General features: G+C 38.4%; 1 protein-coding gene across 1 annotated transcript; it reads right to left on the reverse strand.

Moving 5' to 3' along the window:
• Window positions 1–385: 385 nt before the first annotated feature.
• LOC107789355 (cation/H(+) antiporter 24-like) lies at window positions 386–3,743 on the reverse strand. The gene is made up of 3 exons (XM_016611153.1): window positions 3,430–3,743; window positions 1,770–2,774; window positions 386–1,680 (listed from the first exon to the last, which is right to left on the reverse strand). Exons 1-3 carry the CDS (start codon window positions 3,655–3,657, stop codon window positions 541–543), a joined length of 2,373 nt encoding a protein of 790 aa, XP_016466639.1. The 5' UTR covers window positions 3,658–3,743; the 3' UTR covers window positions 386–540.
• Between the last annotated feature and the right edge of the window lie 11,562 nt (window positions 3,744–15,305).

Consider the following 15,305-nt stretch of genomic DNA (forward strand, 5'->3'; position numbering starts at 1 on the left):
ACATAAGTTTAAAAATAATAAAAATATTTGCCGAGTAAGAAAATATATACCTCTGTTATATTAAAAGAAAAGTATTAACAAAACATTAAGTCAATTGACTAGTTAATTAAAAGTCACATTATAAATGTAATACTGAGTACTTCCTAATTTAATAAAGAATAAAATAAGAAACAAATAATTTATTTGATTACTATATGGGTGTATCCTCTAATTTATATGCATATTGTTATATTTCCTCATATTGTATTAAAAAATAAAATAGCAACTCTAAATTTATTAAAACAATAATTTATAATATTGATATTCTTGAAATTTAACCGCGCGTCGCATAAGTTTTAACACTAGTTATACATAAAACATAGATAATGGTTAGGATATCAAGTAGTTGAGCAGGAAGCTATATTAAATCAATTTCCTTTCCAAAATTTTGATCTAACAGACTACCAGACTTGGACTACAAGTGTTATCTCAGCAACCTTAAAGCACAAACATATACAGTTACACTTGATTTCTATTTCCTAAAACCTAAATATGAGGTTTCTACAACCCGCAACTTGTAAATTTTTCTAGAAAACTAATAGAAGACGGTTCTTGTCCTCTCAAAATCTGCTGCTTCACCACTAGAACAGAAGACGTAGTACCCGAATTCATCGAAACAAGAAAGTCTCCTATAACTCCTAGTTCATTTTCATCACTCCAATCTGTTAATCCTTGCAATAGCACAGGATTTACCCCTTGGCTCCTTCCAAGTATCCAAAGATGAAAAAATTCATTTTTCATTGCCTGAATTGCTGCAATAGTATCCTCTCCATTCTTCACTATAACTTCCTTATAAATAACTTTATCATTTCCCTCATTTTTCACCCAAAACCATGTCACCAAACCATCATCTAGTTTCTTCTCCATCTCATTATCCCCTTCACCGTTATGCGAAAGAAATCGAACAGCAGTAAGTGATACATCTGGATTTGCAGCCATTCTATCAGCATAAGAAAGTGCCTCCCTAGCATCAGCTCCTCCCGTAAACAGAAGCGCGAAATGGTGAATTGATTGTCTCATTGGCACACCAAGACCCCTGTCCACAAGAATAGCAACTGAACAAGGAGCATGTTTTAAGACATTAGAGTTTACTACTTGTGTACTAGTCGAGCGCCTATCAAATTGATCTTTGTAAAAGGGAAGTATGATAAGAGAGGCCTTCATCTCTAAAGCCAATTTACAAATGTCTTGATACATGGTTCTCTTAGGAGAATATGATGTATATGAATGTATCTTGATCATGTTTTCTTCACCTCTGCCTTGTTGGAAAAGCTTCAAAGCATTATGGATCGGATTTTGGCTGTTTGCGTTGTCGGATTCTTGGTCATCTTTATGGTCGATGAAAACAGGTGCAGCACGGCCAACTAGCTCCATTAGGTGCAAGGCATGAACAAAGAAAGGGGTATGAGTAGTTGGATTTGAGACCTCGAGTAGATTTATAATTCCAGGCATATTTTCCTCATCATGTATACAAGCAATAATGTGTAACTCTGTGTTTGAAGCAGTATGTTGAATGTTCCTTCTTGTGTGAATCATATAAGGCCTTGTTGGATCATAGACTATACTGATCAAGGGAGTGACTATAGCTGTCACCCCTATTGTCATTAGTATTAGCATTGTGAAATATGGTCTTGTTATCATCTGCATTACATTCAACTAGCTAGTGTCAATTATATTTCCGAGTGTGTTTGGTATGACAAAAATAAGTCATTTTGAAGAAAGAGTACTACCTTTAAATCCAGCCAGTGAATGAAAATCAAAAACTCGACTTCACCTCTTAGACTCAAGACAAGGCTAAGAGCAAGACAATCTCTGAAGGGCATATTCAAGAAATACGCGGTGAAAAGGACAGTAACAATTTTAACAACATAAGCTGTGACTGCCATGAGAAATATTGGTCGAAGATGTGACCATTGGCCATACATGGATGAAATATCAGTGAAAAATCCAACATATGCAAAGGAAAATGGCATAAGAATATCCATAACAATTGTCTCTGACTTTTCCACCAAAGTAGCACCTAATGGTGGCCCGTCAGGAATGGCAAGGCCCAACCATAGTGGCCCATTAGTCACTTCAATCCCACCCAAACCACATAAAAAACCAGAAACCAATACTCCCAACAGTATGAAAACCACATAAATTTGCTCCACTGACTTCCCTTCTGGCGTTGCATTAATTATCCATATCATGATACGTCGAACACCTCCAAAAATAGATGCTCCAATTAAGAAAGAAGAAATGAGAAACCATAAAGCATACATACTCTTCTCTTCCCCTTGTTTAGCTGCCTCAAACACAACAATAAATTGGATTCCGATTACATCACTTATTAAAGCTGTGGATAATGCCATTCTTCCAATCTCAGAACTAAGGAGATTAAGCTCTCTAATTATTGGATATATAACAGGGAAAGCTGTGATTGCAAATTCTGATGTTAATCCCAACATAGAAGAAGCTTTGACTAATTCTTTTTTCATGGATTTTCGAACACCTATTCCAATAAATAGACTACATAACATGGGAATGGACACCCCAAATATGGCTATGTACCATTGTTTTTTCCCAGCTTTTTTTATCTGGCTAAGATCCGTCTTTACACCAGATATGAAAAGGAAATACATAAACCCAATGAGTCCAATATTTTTCAGTGCGTAGTCAGCTGTATCTGGGAAAATGAAGTTCCTGAAACGCTTGCTTCGGCTCAAAACTGATGGTCCTACGATTATTCCACCCTTCACATTCAGGAGAGGAAAACAAAAACACAAAACAAATCTTCCACTAAGTATAATATATCTTTCAAGAAAACAAGACACAACTTACTGCTATAAGATATTAGTATTTGACTAAGAAAAGGTTACGCTGAAGCAAGATTTTCACCAAAACACAAAGGAATTCAACAGCTATTATACGTCTATAACAAAAACTTTAAACCTTATATACACAGCGTAATTTTTTTGCGAAGAGGGTTCTACAACCCTAGCTCCGTCCATGGTAGAGATAATACTCTTCTACTATATTTAATTTTATTATGTGTTATATTAAGATTGTTTATATGCTTGCAGTTAACACATCATCTCGTAATCGCCCTTGGATCTAATTAAGCTCCACCCTGAAGTATAATGGATCAGCGAGTAAATTTAAACTGTAATCAAAAGTAAAGAGGTATATTTGGAGCTTTTTTTCAAAAGCATTTTGACTTGTTGAATCCAACCAGTAGTCCATGCTGGTGCTTCATTAAATTTAAGCCCAAATACGAGACTATTTGCTAACAACAAGGATATAAATGACAGAGAATAAAATTAAAACATTTCGTATAATTAGATAACGAGGTAAATTTGGATCTTTTCGCATTTGAAAATTATACTACGAGATTACTAAGAAACTTACGAGGATATCAGAGATGATCCTCGGCTGTCGCAGAGGCTTGAGAAGATAGCGAATAAGACGGGAGATGGCGATGATGGTGGAGATCTCTAACAAGACAAGGGGAAAAGAGAATTGCAATGGATTTTCTCCATAGAAGATGCCAAAGGTATGTGGAGGATGTATGGTCCGGCATATTACGAGGCCTTTGTTAACGAGGTAAGGGTCCTCGGTGATGTTAAGCTTTGACATTATCGTTAGATTTCAGAGTAATTAGTATCTTCCTCTTCATTCATTAGAAAACCCTAACTAAGCAAAGAGAAAGTTGCTGCTGAATATCCTAGCTAGCCATGCAAAACATGCAACATGAGCACAAGGTACTAAGGATTGGAGATGCGTTAAAGGAGGCAATACTTCATTTTCACTTTTTCTCTAGACCGTCAATTTTAATAAAGTTTGTTGCTTCAGTTAGATGGGATTCGGGAGCTAATTTGGTGTTTTATAATAAAGTTTAGTAATTTTTTTAATTATGTATACGGTAAAATCGGAGGGTCCAATTTTCTGTCGTTACGATGCCTCGTAAGCACGTTTCAAAGGTTCGAGACTATGGCCGAGATTCACCCCTGAGAGCTATCGACGCTCAACCTCGGGGAAGTACAGACCAACGGTTATGGTGAAAAAGTGGGGAGTTCCCAAGACGCATAACTAGAGCTGACAAAGTCTAGTAGGCTAAGTTCAGACCCGAATCAAGACATTAAATGGTTGTACCAGCTCCATATCTTTGTAATAAATGCATTTGTACTATGATGTGATTCCCTCTCATATATAAAGGGGATCCTTGTCATTTTGGAGGGAATCTGATACTCAATATTAAATACACAAGAACATTCTCTCTGCTCTCTAACATATTCTCTTCATCTCATTACTCCCATTTATTTCTTATATTCATTGTGTTCTATTTATTGTTCTTCATTTATTGCTTAGCATTGATCATAAAGAGCCATCATCGTAGCTCTCATAACTGTTGTTCCCCCATCGATAGCTCTAAGCCGACCATCCGACTCGACCACAAGGCCCTATATACAACAGCTCGAAGCCCCGATCTCCAGCCGTTTGGTTCGATTATCATATCGTCTCTAAGCTATAATATTGCTTTCTAATCTTTTACTTAGCATCCATTGCCTAACAACTAGCATAAAAATAGATCACGTATTTTTAGAACCATAAAATCAAATTTAATTGTTATTACCATTTTCACGGTAAACAGTTTGGTGCCCACCGTGGGGCTAAAAATAATAGTGATTATTTTCTTGCTGGTTTAACTGCATAACGCAAGTTACCTTTCACATTTTTTCTTGTCCAAGATATTTGATTTCAGGTCAAAATGTCTAACTCAGTAAATGCACGCGAAAACAACAATCTTGAAGACCACGGAGAGAACGGTGTGGATTTTCCAGGTGTTGGTATACCACCACGAAACCCTGAGAACGCACTGTTGACATGTGATTTTTGTCCCTCCCCAAATTTTTCACATTTTAGCACGTAAATATTTAATTTAGCCTTAATGTAGCTATTTCAGCTTATTTTGACTCTTTTACTTTATTTTCGTCACAAAAATGAAAATTACAAAAAAAAAAAGATATATAAATTTTAGTTTATTTATTTCTCATAAATTTTGAAAAATACAAAAATAGTACTTTATTTTTATTTTTATGTACACTAAAACTAGTATAATTTTAAAAATACAAAAAATATATATATATTTTTGTTTTAATTATCAGTCTGTTTTAATAATTATTCTGCTTACGTAGGATTAATTAAATAAGGTCGTATTTTTATTCTTGGTTGCGAGGAAAGAATAATATTTGGGTTCAAACGACTCATTTTAGGCCTAATTTTCGGACCTAGCCCAAAACATTTTCAGCCGATACACACATGCTAACACATGCTAGCACATGAACACAACACACAACTCTCACTTGAAGACATCTTCTTCATGGTCTTCAATATTCTCCACTAAAAAAACCTTAACAAAAACCACCTGCCTCACATGGGAGACCCCCCCCCCTCTCCTCTCTTCATCTTGTTCAAACCACTCTACCACTGCCCAGCTCCATCGCCAAGAGAACACCCCTCCCAAAAACACGGACAGAGTATACATTCGATATACACTTGATATACCGTGGATATACATGGGCAGAACACCCCCTCCTCAACGTATCTCCTTCTTCTTTCTTCTTAAACCAGAAAACAACGACCCGTCCAGCAGCCATGAACGACCAGTGAAACGACCATCGCTGCGGCTGCTGCCCAGCTCCCTAGTCGACCAGTCACGAACCTCGTCGTCCACCCAAACCACCCGTCGACCACACCACCAACAGCTCGTCGAGGTCGTTGGCAATCTTGGTTCGAGTTTTCCGTTTCCGTTGAGGTTGTCGTTGTTCGTCGAGGTTGCTGTCCGAGTTTCTGTTCCGTTGCGGTCATTTCCGGTTAGTATTCTAAGTTGTAATTTTGAATCGATGAAATGTCTAATTCTTTTCCTTTCTTCTTGCGATTTTGTCTCCTAAATTTGTCGTCTAATGAATGACTTTATGAAAATGTTCTCGTGATTGACATTATCGTTTATGTGTTGATGTATTCTTAGTAAATGAATTGCTATGTTTGAATTGCTGTCTTTATTTGGAATATAAAAAATATAAACTGGTTTAATTTTGAGTTATTGGAATATAAGATTATGATTAAATCTCATGTTAAACCTTTGGATATATGCCTATCATTTTTCATTCTGAACTAGCATGTTAAGTGGTTATTTTAAATCATAATTGTGTTTCCTTGATTCACTGTGAGCATTTTATCCATAGTACAGTGAATGTATTTTGTCTTTTGTCATCTCGTTATTAATTTAGTACATTGGAATAGTGAGAGTGATTAATGAATTAATGAAAGGTAGATTTGGTGAATTGGTAGATGTTATTAATCAAGTTTCGTTGATTAGGTGCAATTAATAAATCATTGTGATTACGGGTACGGTTCCCATGACGTAGTTGTGATACTTAATTTCTAAATTCGGGGGCACATTTCATGTGACCCGACTTCAATTTCGAACAAGGTTAAATAAAGTGTGTTGTGAACCACGGGTGTCATGGTTTGAGATGTTTTAAATAACCTTGAATTTTTTCGAAATGGTAAAAGCTATTAAAATAATAACACCCTTTTGCTTTAACTTTTGCTTTAATTTTAAATTTAGCTTTAACTTTTGCTTTTGCTTTAACTTTTGCTTTTGCTTTCCCTTTAAGCTTTAACTTTGCTTTTGGCTTTAGCTTTAGTTTAAACATATGTACAGCATGTGCCTATTGTTATTTGAAGTATTTTTTTTAAGTTGGTTGTCAGACGAGCCTCGCCAAAAAAAATAAAAAAATGCACAAACTGCGGGGCTCTCATAAATGTATATATTAAAATACTTAGAATACGGGATGAGCCGTCTAGCGAACTTCACGGTTTTCCCCAAAGATAATAACGCGTTAGACTCTTTAGGCGCGATTTTAATTAAATTACATTCTTAAATTCGGGCGCATTTATGTGACCCAAATCCAAATCTCAACGGAGTCGGAATGTATTAACAACCACGGGCGCATTGATTGCGACGTGGTTCGAGATGCATTTTCACGACGTTGCAATTCTATTAAAAATAATAATAAAAGCGGTTTAAACTTAATAAAAGCACACAAGTTATAACATGTATTAAAATCAGATATTTAGCCATTATAACAATTTAAGCGACTGTGCTAGAACCACGGGATTCGGGGGTGCCTAACACCTTCCCTCGGGTCAACAGAATTCCTTACTTAGAATTTCTGGTTCGCATACTTCATTTGGAAAGTCGAATATTTTCCTCGAATTGGGATTCAAAATAAACCGGTGACTTGGGACACCAAAAGTCAAACCTTTCCCAAGTGGCGACTCTGAATTAAATAAATAATCTCATTTCGAATATTGTCACTTAAATTGGAAAAACTCCCTCATGCATTTATCCTTCGAGGTAGGCGCGCAAAAAGGAGGTGTGACACGCACCAGAACCAATTCTCGTGGACGCGGTCTCACGCGATAACCAACACGTCGATATAAGCTCCTACACCAAACGGAGCATACATCAAGGAGATCAACAAGAAGTCCAAAAAACCCCAGCTCGGGAGGAACAGGAGGTCAGCATTCATGTTATTTTGAGATGTTGCAGGCACAACAGTTGGCAATTGCTCAGCTGTAAAGCCACCAAAAAACCCCCAAGTACAGAGGTCTCGGGAACGGCCTCGCGGACCGAACAGGTATCAGAAAGATAAACAACAACGCGTCGGCAGTTGAGCCCGCCATCATAAAGATGCTCGAGGACCTCACGAGGAGGATCGAGTCGAGCGCGAAGAAGAGATAAATCAATGACAAGAAGGTCGAAACCTACAATTTCAGGGTCGACCAAATTCCGGGCGCACCCCCGATCTTGAAAGGTGTGGATTCAAATAAATTCGTACAGAAGCCGTTCCCACAGGAAGCGTCTCCAAAACCCATTCTAAAGAAGTTCAGAAGGCCAGACCTTCCGAAGTACAACGGAACCTCAGACCTAATGAACACGTTACTGCTTACACTTGTGCAGTGAAGGGCAACGACCTAAAGAACGACGAGATTGAGTCCGTCCTACTGAAAAAAATTCGGAGAAACGCTTTCAAAGGGGGCAATGATGTGGTATCACAACCTGGCCCCAAACTCGATAGATTCATTTGCCATGCTGGCAGATTCTTTCATAAAGGCACATGTTGGTGCCATCAAAGTAGCAACAAGGAAATCCGACGTCATCAAGATCAAGTAGAAGGAGAATGAAATGTTGCGAGAGTTCGTATCTCGCTTTCAAATGGAACGAATGGAACTACCACCAGTTTCCAACGACTGGGTAGTGCAAGCCTTCACTCAAGGTTTGAACAAACGAAGCTCAGTGGCTTCGAAATAGCTGAAGACGAATTTGGTTGAATACCCCGCCGTGACTTGGTCAGATGTTCACAACCGATATCAATCGAAAATCAGGGTCGAGGACGACCAATTAGGAGCCCCCTCAGGCTCGGTATACCCAAGCAGGCTTCTGGCGAAAGAGCCAAAGCCAAACAAAGAAAGGTACCAGCCATACACCGAAGACAGGAGAAATGCCCCGAGACATAATATACCCCGGAATGATCGAAGAACAGACCAAGGGCAGAACCTTCGGGGACTCGTCGGTAGAGCCGAGTTCGATAGGCACGCAGGGCCGACAGAGGCACCCCGCTTGTCGGAATACAACTTCAACGTAGATATTTTAGATATCGTGTTCGCCATCAGTAAAATCATTGACACCAGGTGGCCAAGGCTTGTACAATCAGATCCTTCACAAAGGAACCATAACTTAGTGTGTGAATTTTACAACACACACGGTCACAGGACCGAAGATTGCCAGCAACTCCGGGAAGAGGTAGCCCGACTACTCAAAAAGGTCACCTCCAGGAATTCCTCAGCGACCGAGCCAAAAATCAGTTCCGGGAAAGAGAGGTGACCAAAAAGAACAAAGAAGATGAGCCGCAACATGGTATCCACATGATCATGGGAGGGCTCGACACCCCACAAGAACCCACTATTAGAAGAACGAAAATATTCATCACCAGAGAAAAGTGAACGCAAGGTTACATACCCGAGGACGCCCTCACATTCAATGACGAGGACATCGAGACCTTGCCTCAGCCTCATAACGACGCACTAATTATTTCTTTCCTTGTGAATACATTTCAAATTAAACGTGTACTTGTGGATCCAGGTAGCTCAGCCAACATCATCAAGTCAAGGGTCATGGAGCAGCTCGGACTACTTGGCCAGATCATGCCCGCCTCTCGAGTTCTTAACGTATTCAATATGGCGAGCGATACCACCAAAGGGGAGATCACCCTCCCGGTCAACGTAGTCGGCATTATCCAAAATGCCAAATTCCATGTCATCGAAGGAGACATGAGGTACAATGCTTTGCTCGGAAGGCTATGGGTACACTGCATGAGAGCAGTACCATCAACCATTCATCAAATGATGAAGTTTCCAACAAAGGACGGAATAAAAATCGTGTACGGGGAACAACATGCAGCAAGGGAGATGTTTGCAGTACAAGATGTGGCACCGACACTGACGCCTTAGATGCCGAAAAAACCGCTAGACAAAAAATAGTGAAATAGAAACCACGAGACACGTTCTCGGCTATACCCGAATGAACAAATAAAGGACCGTACCGTGTCCTCAGAGCAAATACCGAAGGCCTGTCGAGTCTCAAAGCCATCACCACTAAGGTATAACCATCCCCCTTTTAATTTACACTTCACACTAACTTTTATGCAGGTGTCTGATAGAGACAGTCGATGTTACACCTCCTTTTTACACACTCGAAGGTAGTACAAGGGAGTTTTTCCACTTTAGGTGACATTATTCGAAATGAGATTATTTATTCATTTTTATTCAGAGTCACCACTTGGGATGGTTTGTTTTCTGGTGTCCCAAGTCACCGGTTTATTTTAAAATCCCAAATCGAGGAATTTCGACTTTCCTTTTGAAGTCTGCGAACCAGAAATTCTAAGTAAGGAATTTTGTTAACCCGAGAGAAGGTGTTAGGCACCCCCGGATTCCATGGTTCTAGCGCGGTCGCTTAAACTATTACAATTGGCCTACTATTTGATTTTAATACATGTTTTAGCCTATGGTATACTTTTAACTTGTTAGCCGCTTTTAAATTATTTTTAGGAAGATTCAACGTTATTTAAAACACGTCTTTGAACCGCGCAACATGAAATGCACCCGCAGTCCGCGACATATTTTATTTAATGTTGTTGAGATTTGGATTTGGGTCACATGAAATTCACACCCGAGTTTAGGAAAGTAATTTTTTTAAAAAAAAAATAGCGCGCCTAAAGCAACTACGCACTTTCAAATTTGTGAGGGCCGCGGAAAATTCGACTAAATGGCACACCTCGATTTCTAAAGGGTTAAAATTAATTAAATGAGGGCCATGCATTTTAGGCTTTTATTTGGCACGGCGCACCTCAAATTATTCTATCAAAGTATTTCTAAACTTAGTTTTTGAGGGGACATAGACTATTTGCATTATATAATATGGCTCACCTCAATTAATTGAAGACCTAATTAATTAAACGCTAAATGAATTCGGGGTTTTACTCAAAACTAGCTAAAAGGCTTGCATAAAGAAAGGTTAATTATTTAAACAAGGGGGTTTTGGGCCAACACAAACAATTAGCGGGAAGACAGGGTTCAACAAAGGCGAAATGGGTCCAAGTCCAATTCGCAGGCGCCTTCAGGTTTGGGCCCAAGAGTGAGCCCCATTTTCGGGACCCTGAAGCTAACGAGTGCAAGACTTAACATCGAGTCCCCATAGCGCACAAGCAATGACTGAAGTTGTAGGGGATCAACGTAAATCCAAATGGCTATCAGTGGAACCAGTGTGTATACAATCAGCTTTTAAATCAACCTCTAACTACTCAATGGACAATTATATAAGATTTTAGCAATTACATGATTTTGAACACAATTGAAAGTCCAATTTTGAGAACTATACAGTATGCAACTTTAGCTTTCAAAGCCCCCGAGCTAACTTGAAGTAATGACATGGGAATTTAAACCTCAACTAAATCTCATATTAACAGAACCTGTAGGATTGACATTAAACAACCATGATTTTAACATATCAGCCTAACCACATAACAGTCAAACAACAACAAATAATTCAACAATGGCCAAGATGTTACTGCAAATACAACCCTGAACATTTCTTTCACTTATAGCCACTTTCAAACAAAACTGATAACTTAAACAGAAGAATCTAAACGTTTAAAGCTTCAGTCTCATGCTATGACATATTTTCATGATCAATGTACTAATCAAAATATTTCTAGGGCTAAATATTACGGCTATACATGAGATTGAAGGGAGAAGAAATAAGGTTAAACAACAAATAACATCAGCTTTTCATATTTCCAAGTCCCAACTTTATATTACAATTAGGTGAAGTCCATGGTTCCAAAATATACCTGGAAAATGCCAAAGAAAAGCCAAGAGTGTGAGAGAGCAGCAAACAGCAGTGACCCAGCAAGAGGAAACCAAAAAAAACAAAACCAGCTCTAAGCAAGCAATGGAACAGTGATACACGGCAAACCAAAATCCAGACTTCAGCAACCAGAATCCAAATGATTCAAACCCAAACTCTTAAACCCAAATTCGAGCCATTTTACTCAGATGCAAGACTTTGATGTTTTCAGTTGTTTTAAACTAAACAATGAGGATTAGAAAACCAAAAATCAAGCAGAATTTTGAGTAGTTTTCAACTAAGAATTGCAGGAAAATTTAGTAATATTTCAGAATTCTCAAGACTTACCTGTTTCAGCTTTTTTCAAGATTTTTCTTCTCTCTCATGCTCTACCCTGAGCTTAAAAAAAGGTTCCTTTATAGGCAAGGTTTTAGGGCTGCAATGCTGAAATCATTTTTGCATTTTAAACCTTTTTGTATTTTCATTTTTGTTGTCATAACCTTGGCTTAAAACACAGTATTTCAATTTAGTCCCAATCCCCAGCTTCCTAGAAGCTTCCCTATTCAGTTAGGAGAGATTCCTTCACCTAAATTTCCTAGTTTACCCCTTAATACCCCTATTTTTTACTTCCACACATCAACAGACAAATGACTTAAAGGTCTTAGGCTAACCGTGCTAGCAAATTTTAGGGCCTTTTGGGCTTCTAAACCTTTGAGTTGTGATAAGAAAAATCACCAGCCGCAAAATAGGTGAACCCAAACCATTCTGCCATTTTCGGCATCAAGAGAAAAATTAACGGAGTAGAACAAAACAAGCAAAAGAAAAAACTAAAGAAGGAAATGTTAATTAAACTAAAATACTGATAATTACTAACATGATTTAAATCCTAAACATGCAACATATTGATTCGAACTAACAAAAGAAAATAAACTAAGAAGAAACATACAATTGTGCAAATTGGAATGCATATAAAACGGGCAGAAAAGATAGGAGACAGAAAAAGAGATGAAAAGAATGAATTTAGACGAAAAAGAAACACATGCAAGAAGAGGAAGAGAGGTTGAGGGTACCTAAAACCCAAGCGAATGAAATCTTGAAAACTTCAAAGGAATCTTCGATTTCTGACCGAAATAAACATTAATCGTGTGCTTTCAAATGAAAACACACGAATAAAGTCTATTTCAATCACGTATCTTCGAACAGACCTGCCGATTTGGGGTTTTGGAATTCTAGGTTTCAAGCTTCGATCTAAGATTCGAGAAGTTTTGGCAAGATTTGAGGGAAACCAGTTGTAGATTAGGGGAGCGGGAGCCATGGGGGTTCTACGGTGTTAATTTGGGGTGGTTCGGAGGTGGGACCGCCGGCTGAGGCGGTGAAAAATAGGGCGGCGTTGGGGTTTTGGGTAAGGGTCTCTAGAGATGGAGATAGGGTGAGAGAGATGAGATGGGGGTGTAGGGCTTTTGGATAGTTTTATATTAAAAAGACCCTCAGTTCCTAGTCGTTGATTTAGACGAGATCAAACGGCTCAGATTAGGTACACAAAAACGGGGTCGTTTGGGATTATGTGGGGATTGGACCGGTTTTGGACGGGTTTGGGCTAACTGGACGGGTATTTGAAAAGGGAAAATTGGTTTGGGCTTGGGAAATTTTGGATTTTTGGCCCAAAAATCTGAATTCTCCAATTCCTTTCTTTTTTTTCTTTTCTTTTACTTTTTTTCAATATTAAAAATAAAACCTAAATTAATTCCTAATACAAATTATCCTACTAAATTAAATTAGTTAACTCTAAATAACAATTACCACAAATAATTAAATACCAAACTAAAAGGAAAACTACCAAAATTCGAAACTCAAAATTAAAAATGCAAAATTAGTTATTTTTCGTGATTTTTTCATTTTTGTAAAACACTAATTTACCAATTAATCTAAAAATGTAAAATTAAATCTTAAATGCAATGCGTAATATTTTGGTATTTTTCATGATTTAAATAAAACTTAAACGTGCACAGAATTGCAAACAATTAAATAAAATTCTACAAAATTCCTAAAATGGTAAATAATTAACAAAATCTATTTTCTTGGGATTTTTATAGGAGTATTTCATATAGGGCAAAAATTACGTGCTCACAGCTGCCCCTCTTTGCTCGGAGACACGAAGGGTTTTCGGGCAAAGATAAAATGAGCAATCACAAGGAATTTTTGCCCGTTTAACACTCCATGAGAAGCATTTTTGAAAAGAGTCCGACCGAACCGTGCTTCAAAGGTTGCCTACATATCCTTGGCTATAAAGGAATCAGGTCAGTGTATTTCTGGAAGCTTTGGTAGCTAGGATTAACGGGAAGTTGTTATTTTACTGTTGCTGCTGCTATTACTTGCTGACCCTCTTATTATACCAAAAGGAAAATCAAAAGCTAAGCTAGCTAAACCTATCAACTACGAGTTACAAGATTCCTATCTATAAATCTCTTGAAGCTTGATCTTGAGTCTTGGCTAGGTCTTGCTACAGACTCCGATCTGAATCTTGATGCTTGTCAGTTGTAACCGTTGGTTTATTCTTCAACTTTAGATCGAGGCGGGACATGCGAAGCTTGTGACTTCAATCATATCTTGAGCAGTCTGTATCCTTCTCCGTTTCAACCTTTGAGTTCACTTCATTATTTTTGTTCTTTTCTTCTTTTCTTTGTTCTGGATTGAGACTCATTCTTTTTGTCATCTCGAATCCTGCGCCTCGAGGTCAAACCTTCTCAGACACAAAAATAGACAAACGAACAAAAATTTTCTGCCCCAGTTTTACTAGGAAAATTTCGTAAGTTATTTGTAACCAAAACCTACATTATTTCTCTATTGAAAGCAATAAAGTAAGTATCGTGTGTCCTTAGGAGGAAAGATTAGGGAATGGAGCTCTATATCTAAAAATCTCAACTTAGAGGTTGGAGCCCTAATGTTGGCAAAAAGCGACTAGGGCATGGAAGCCCTATGTCTAAAAATCTCAACTTAGGGATTGGAGCCCTAATGTTGGCAAAAGGCGACTAGGTAATAGAGGCCCTATGTCTAAAAAGCATCAACTCAGGGATTGGAGCCCTAATGTTGGCAAAAGGCGACTAGGTAATGGAGGCCTTATGTCTAAAAAGCATCAATTCAGGGATTGGAGCCCTAATATTGGTAAAAAAGGCGACTAGGGAGTGGAGGCCCTATGTCTAAAAAGCATCAACTCAAGGATTGGAGCCCTAATGTTGGTAAAAGGCGACTAGGGATTGGAGGCCCTATGTCTAAAAAGCATTAACTCAGGGATTGGAGCCCTAATATTGGTAGAAAGGCGACTAGGGAATGGAGGCCCTATGTCTAAAAATCTCAACTTAGGGATTGGAGCCCTAATGTTGGAAAAAGGAGACTAGGGAATGGAGGCCCTATGTCTAAAAAGCATCAACTCAGGGATTGGAGCCCTAATGTTGGCAAAAGACGACTAGGGAATAGAGGCCCTATGTCTAAAAAGCATCAACTCAGGGATTGGAGCCCTAATGTTGGTAAAAAGGCGACTAGGGAATGGAGGCACTATGTCTAAAAAGCATCACCTCAGGGATTGGAGCCCTAATGTTGGTAAAAAGACGACTAGGGAGTGGAGACCCTATGTCTAAAAAGCATCAACTCAGGGATTGGAACCTTAATGTTGTAAAAGGCAACTAGGGAATGGAGGCCCTATGTCTAAAAAGCATCAACTCGGGGATTGGAGCCCTAATGTTGGCTAAAAGCGACTAGGGAATGGAGGCCCTATATCTAAATATCAACCCAGGGATTGGAGCCCTAATGTTGG

Source organism: Nicotiana tabacum, chromosome 10, assembly GCF_000715075.1.
Source record: "Nicotiana tabacum cultivar K326 chromosome 10, ASM71507v2, whole genome shotgun sequence".
NCBI classification, from domain to species: Eukaryota; Viridiplantae; Streptophyta; class Magnoliopsida; order Solanales; family Solanaceae; genus Nicotiana; species Nicotiana tabacum.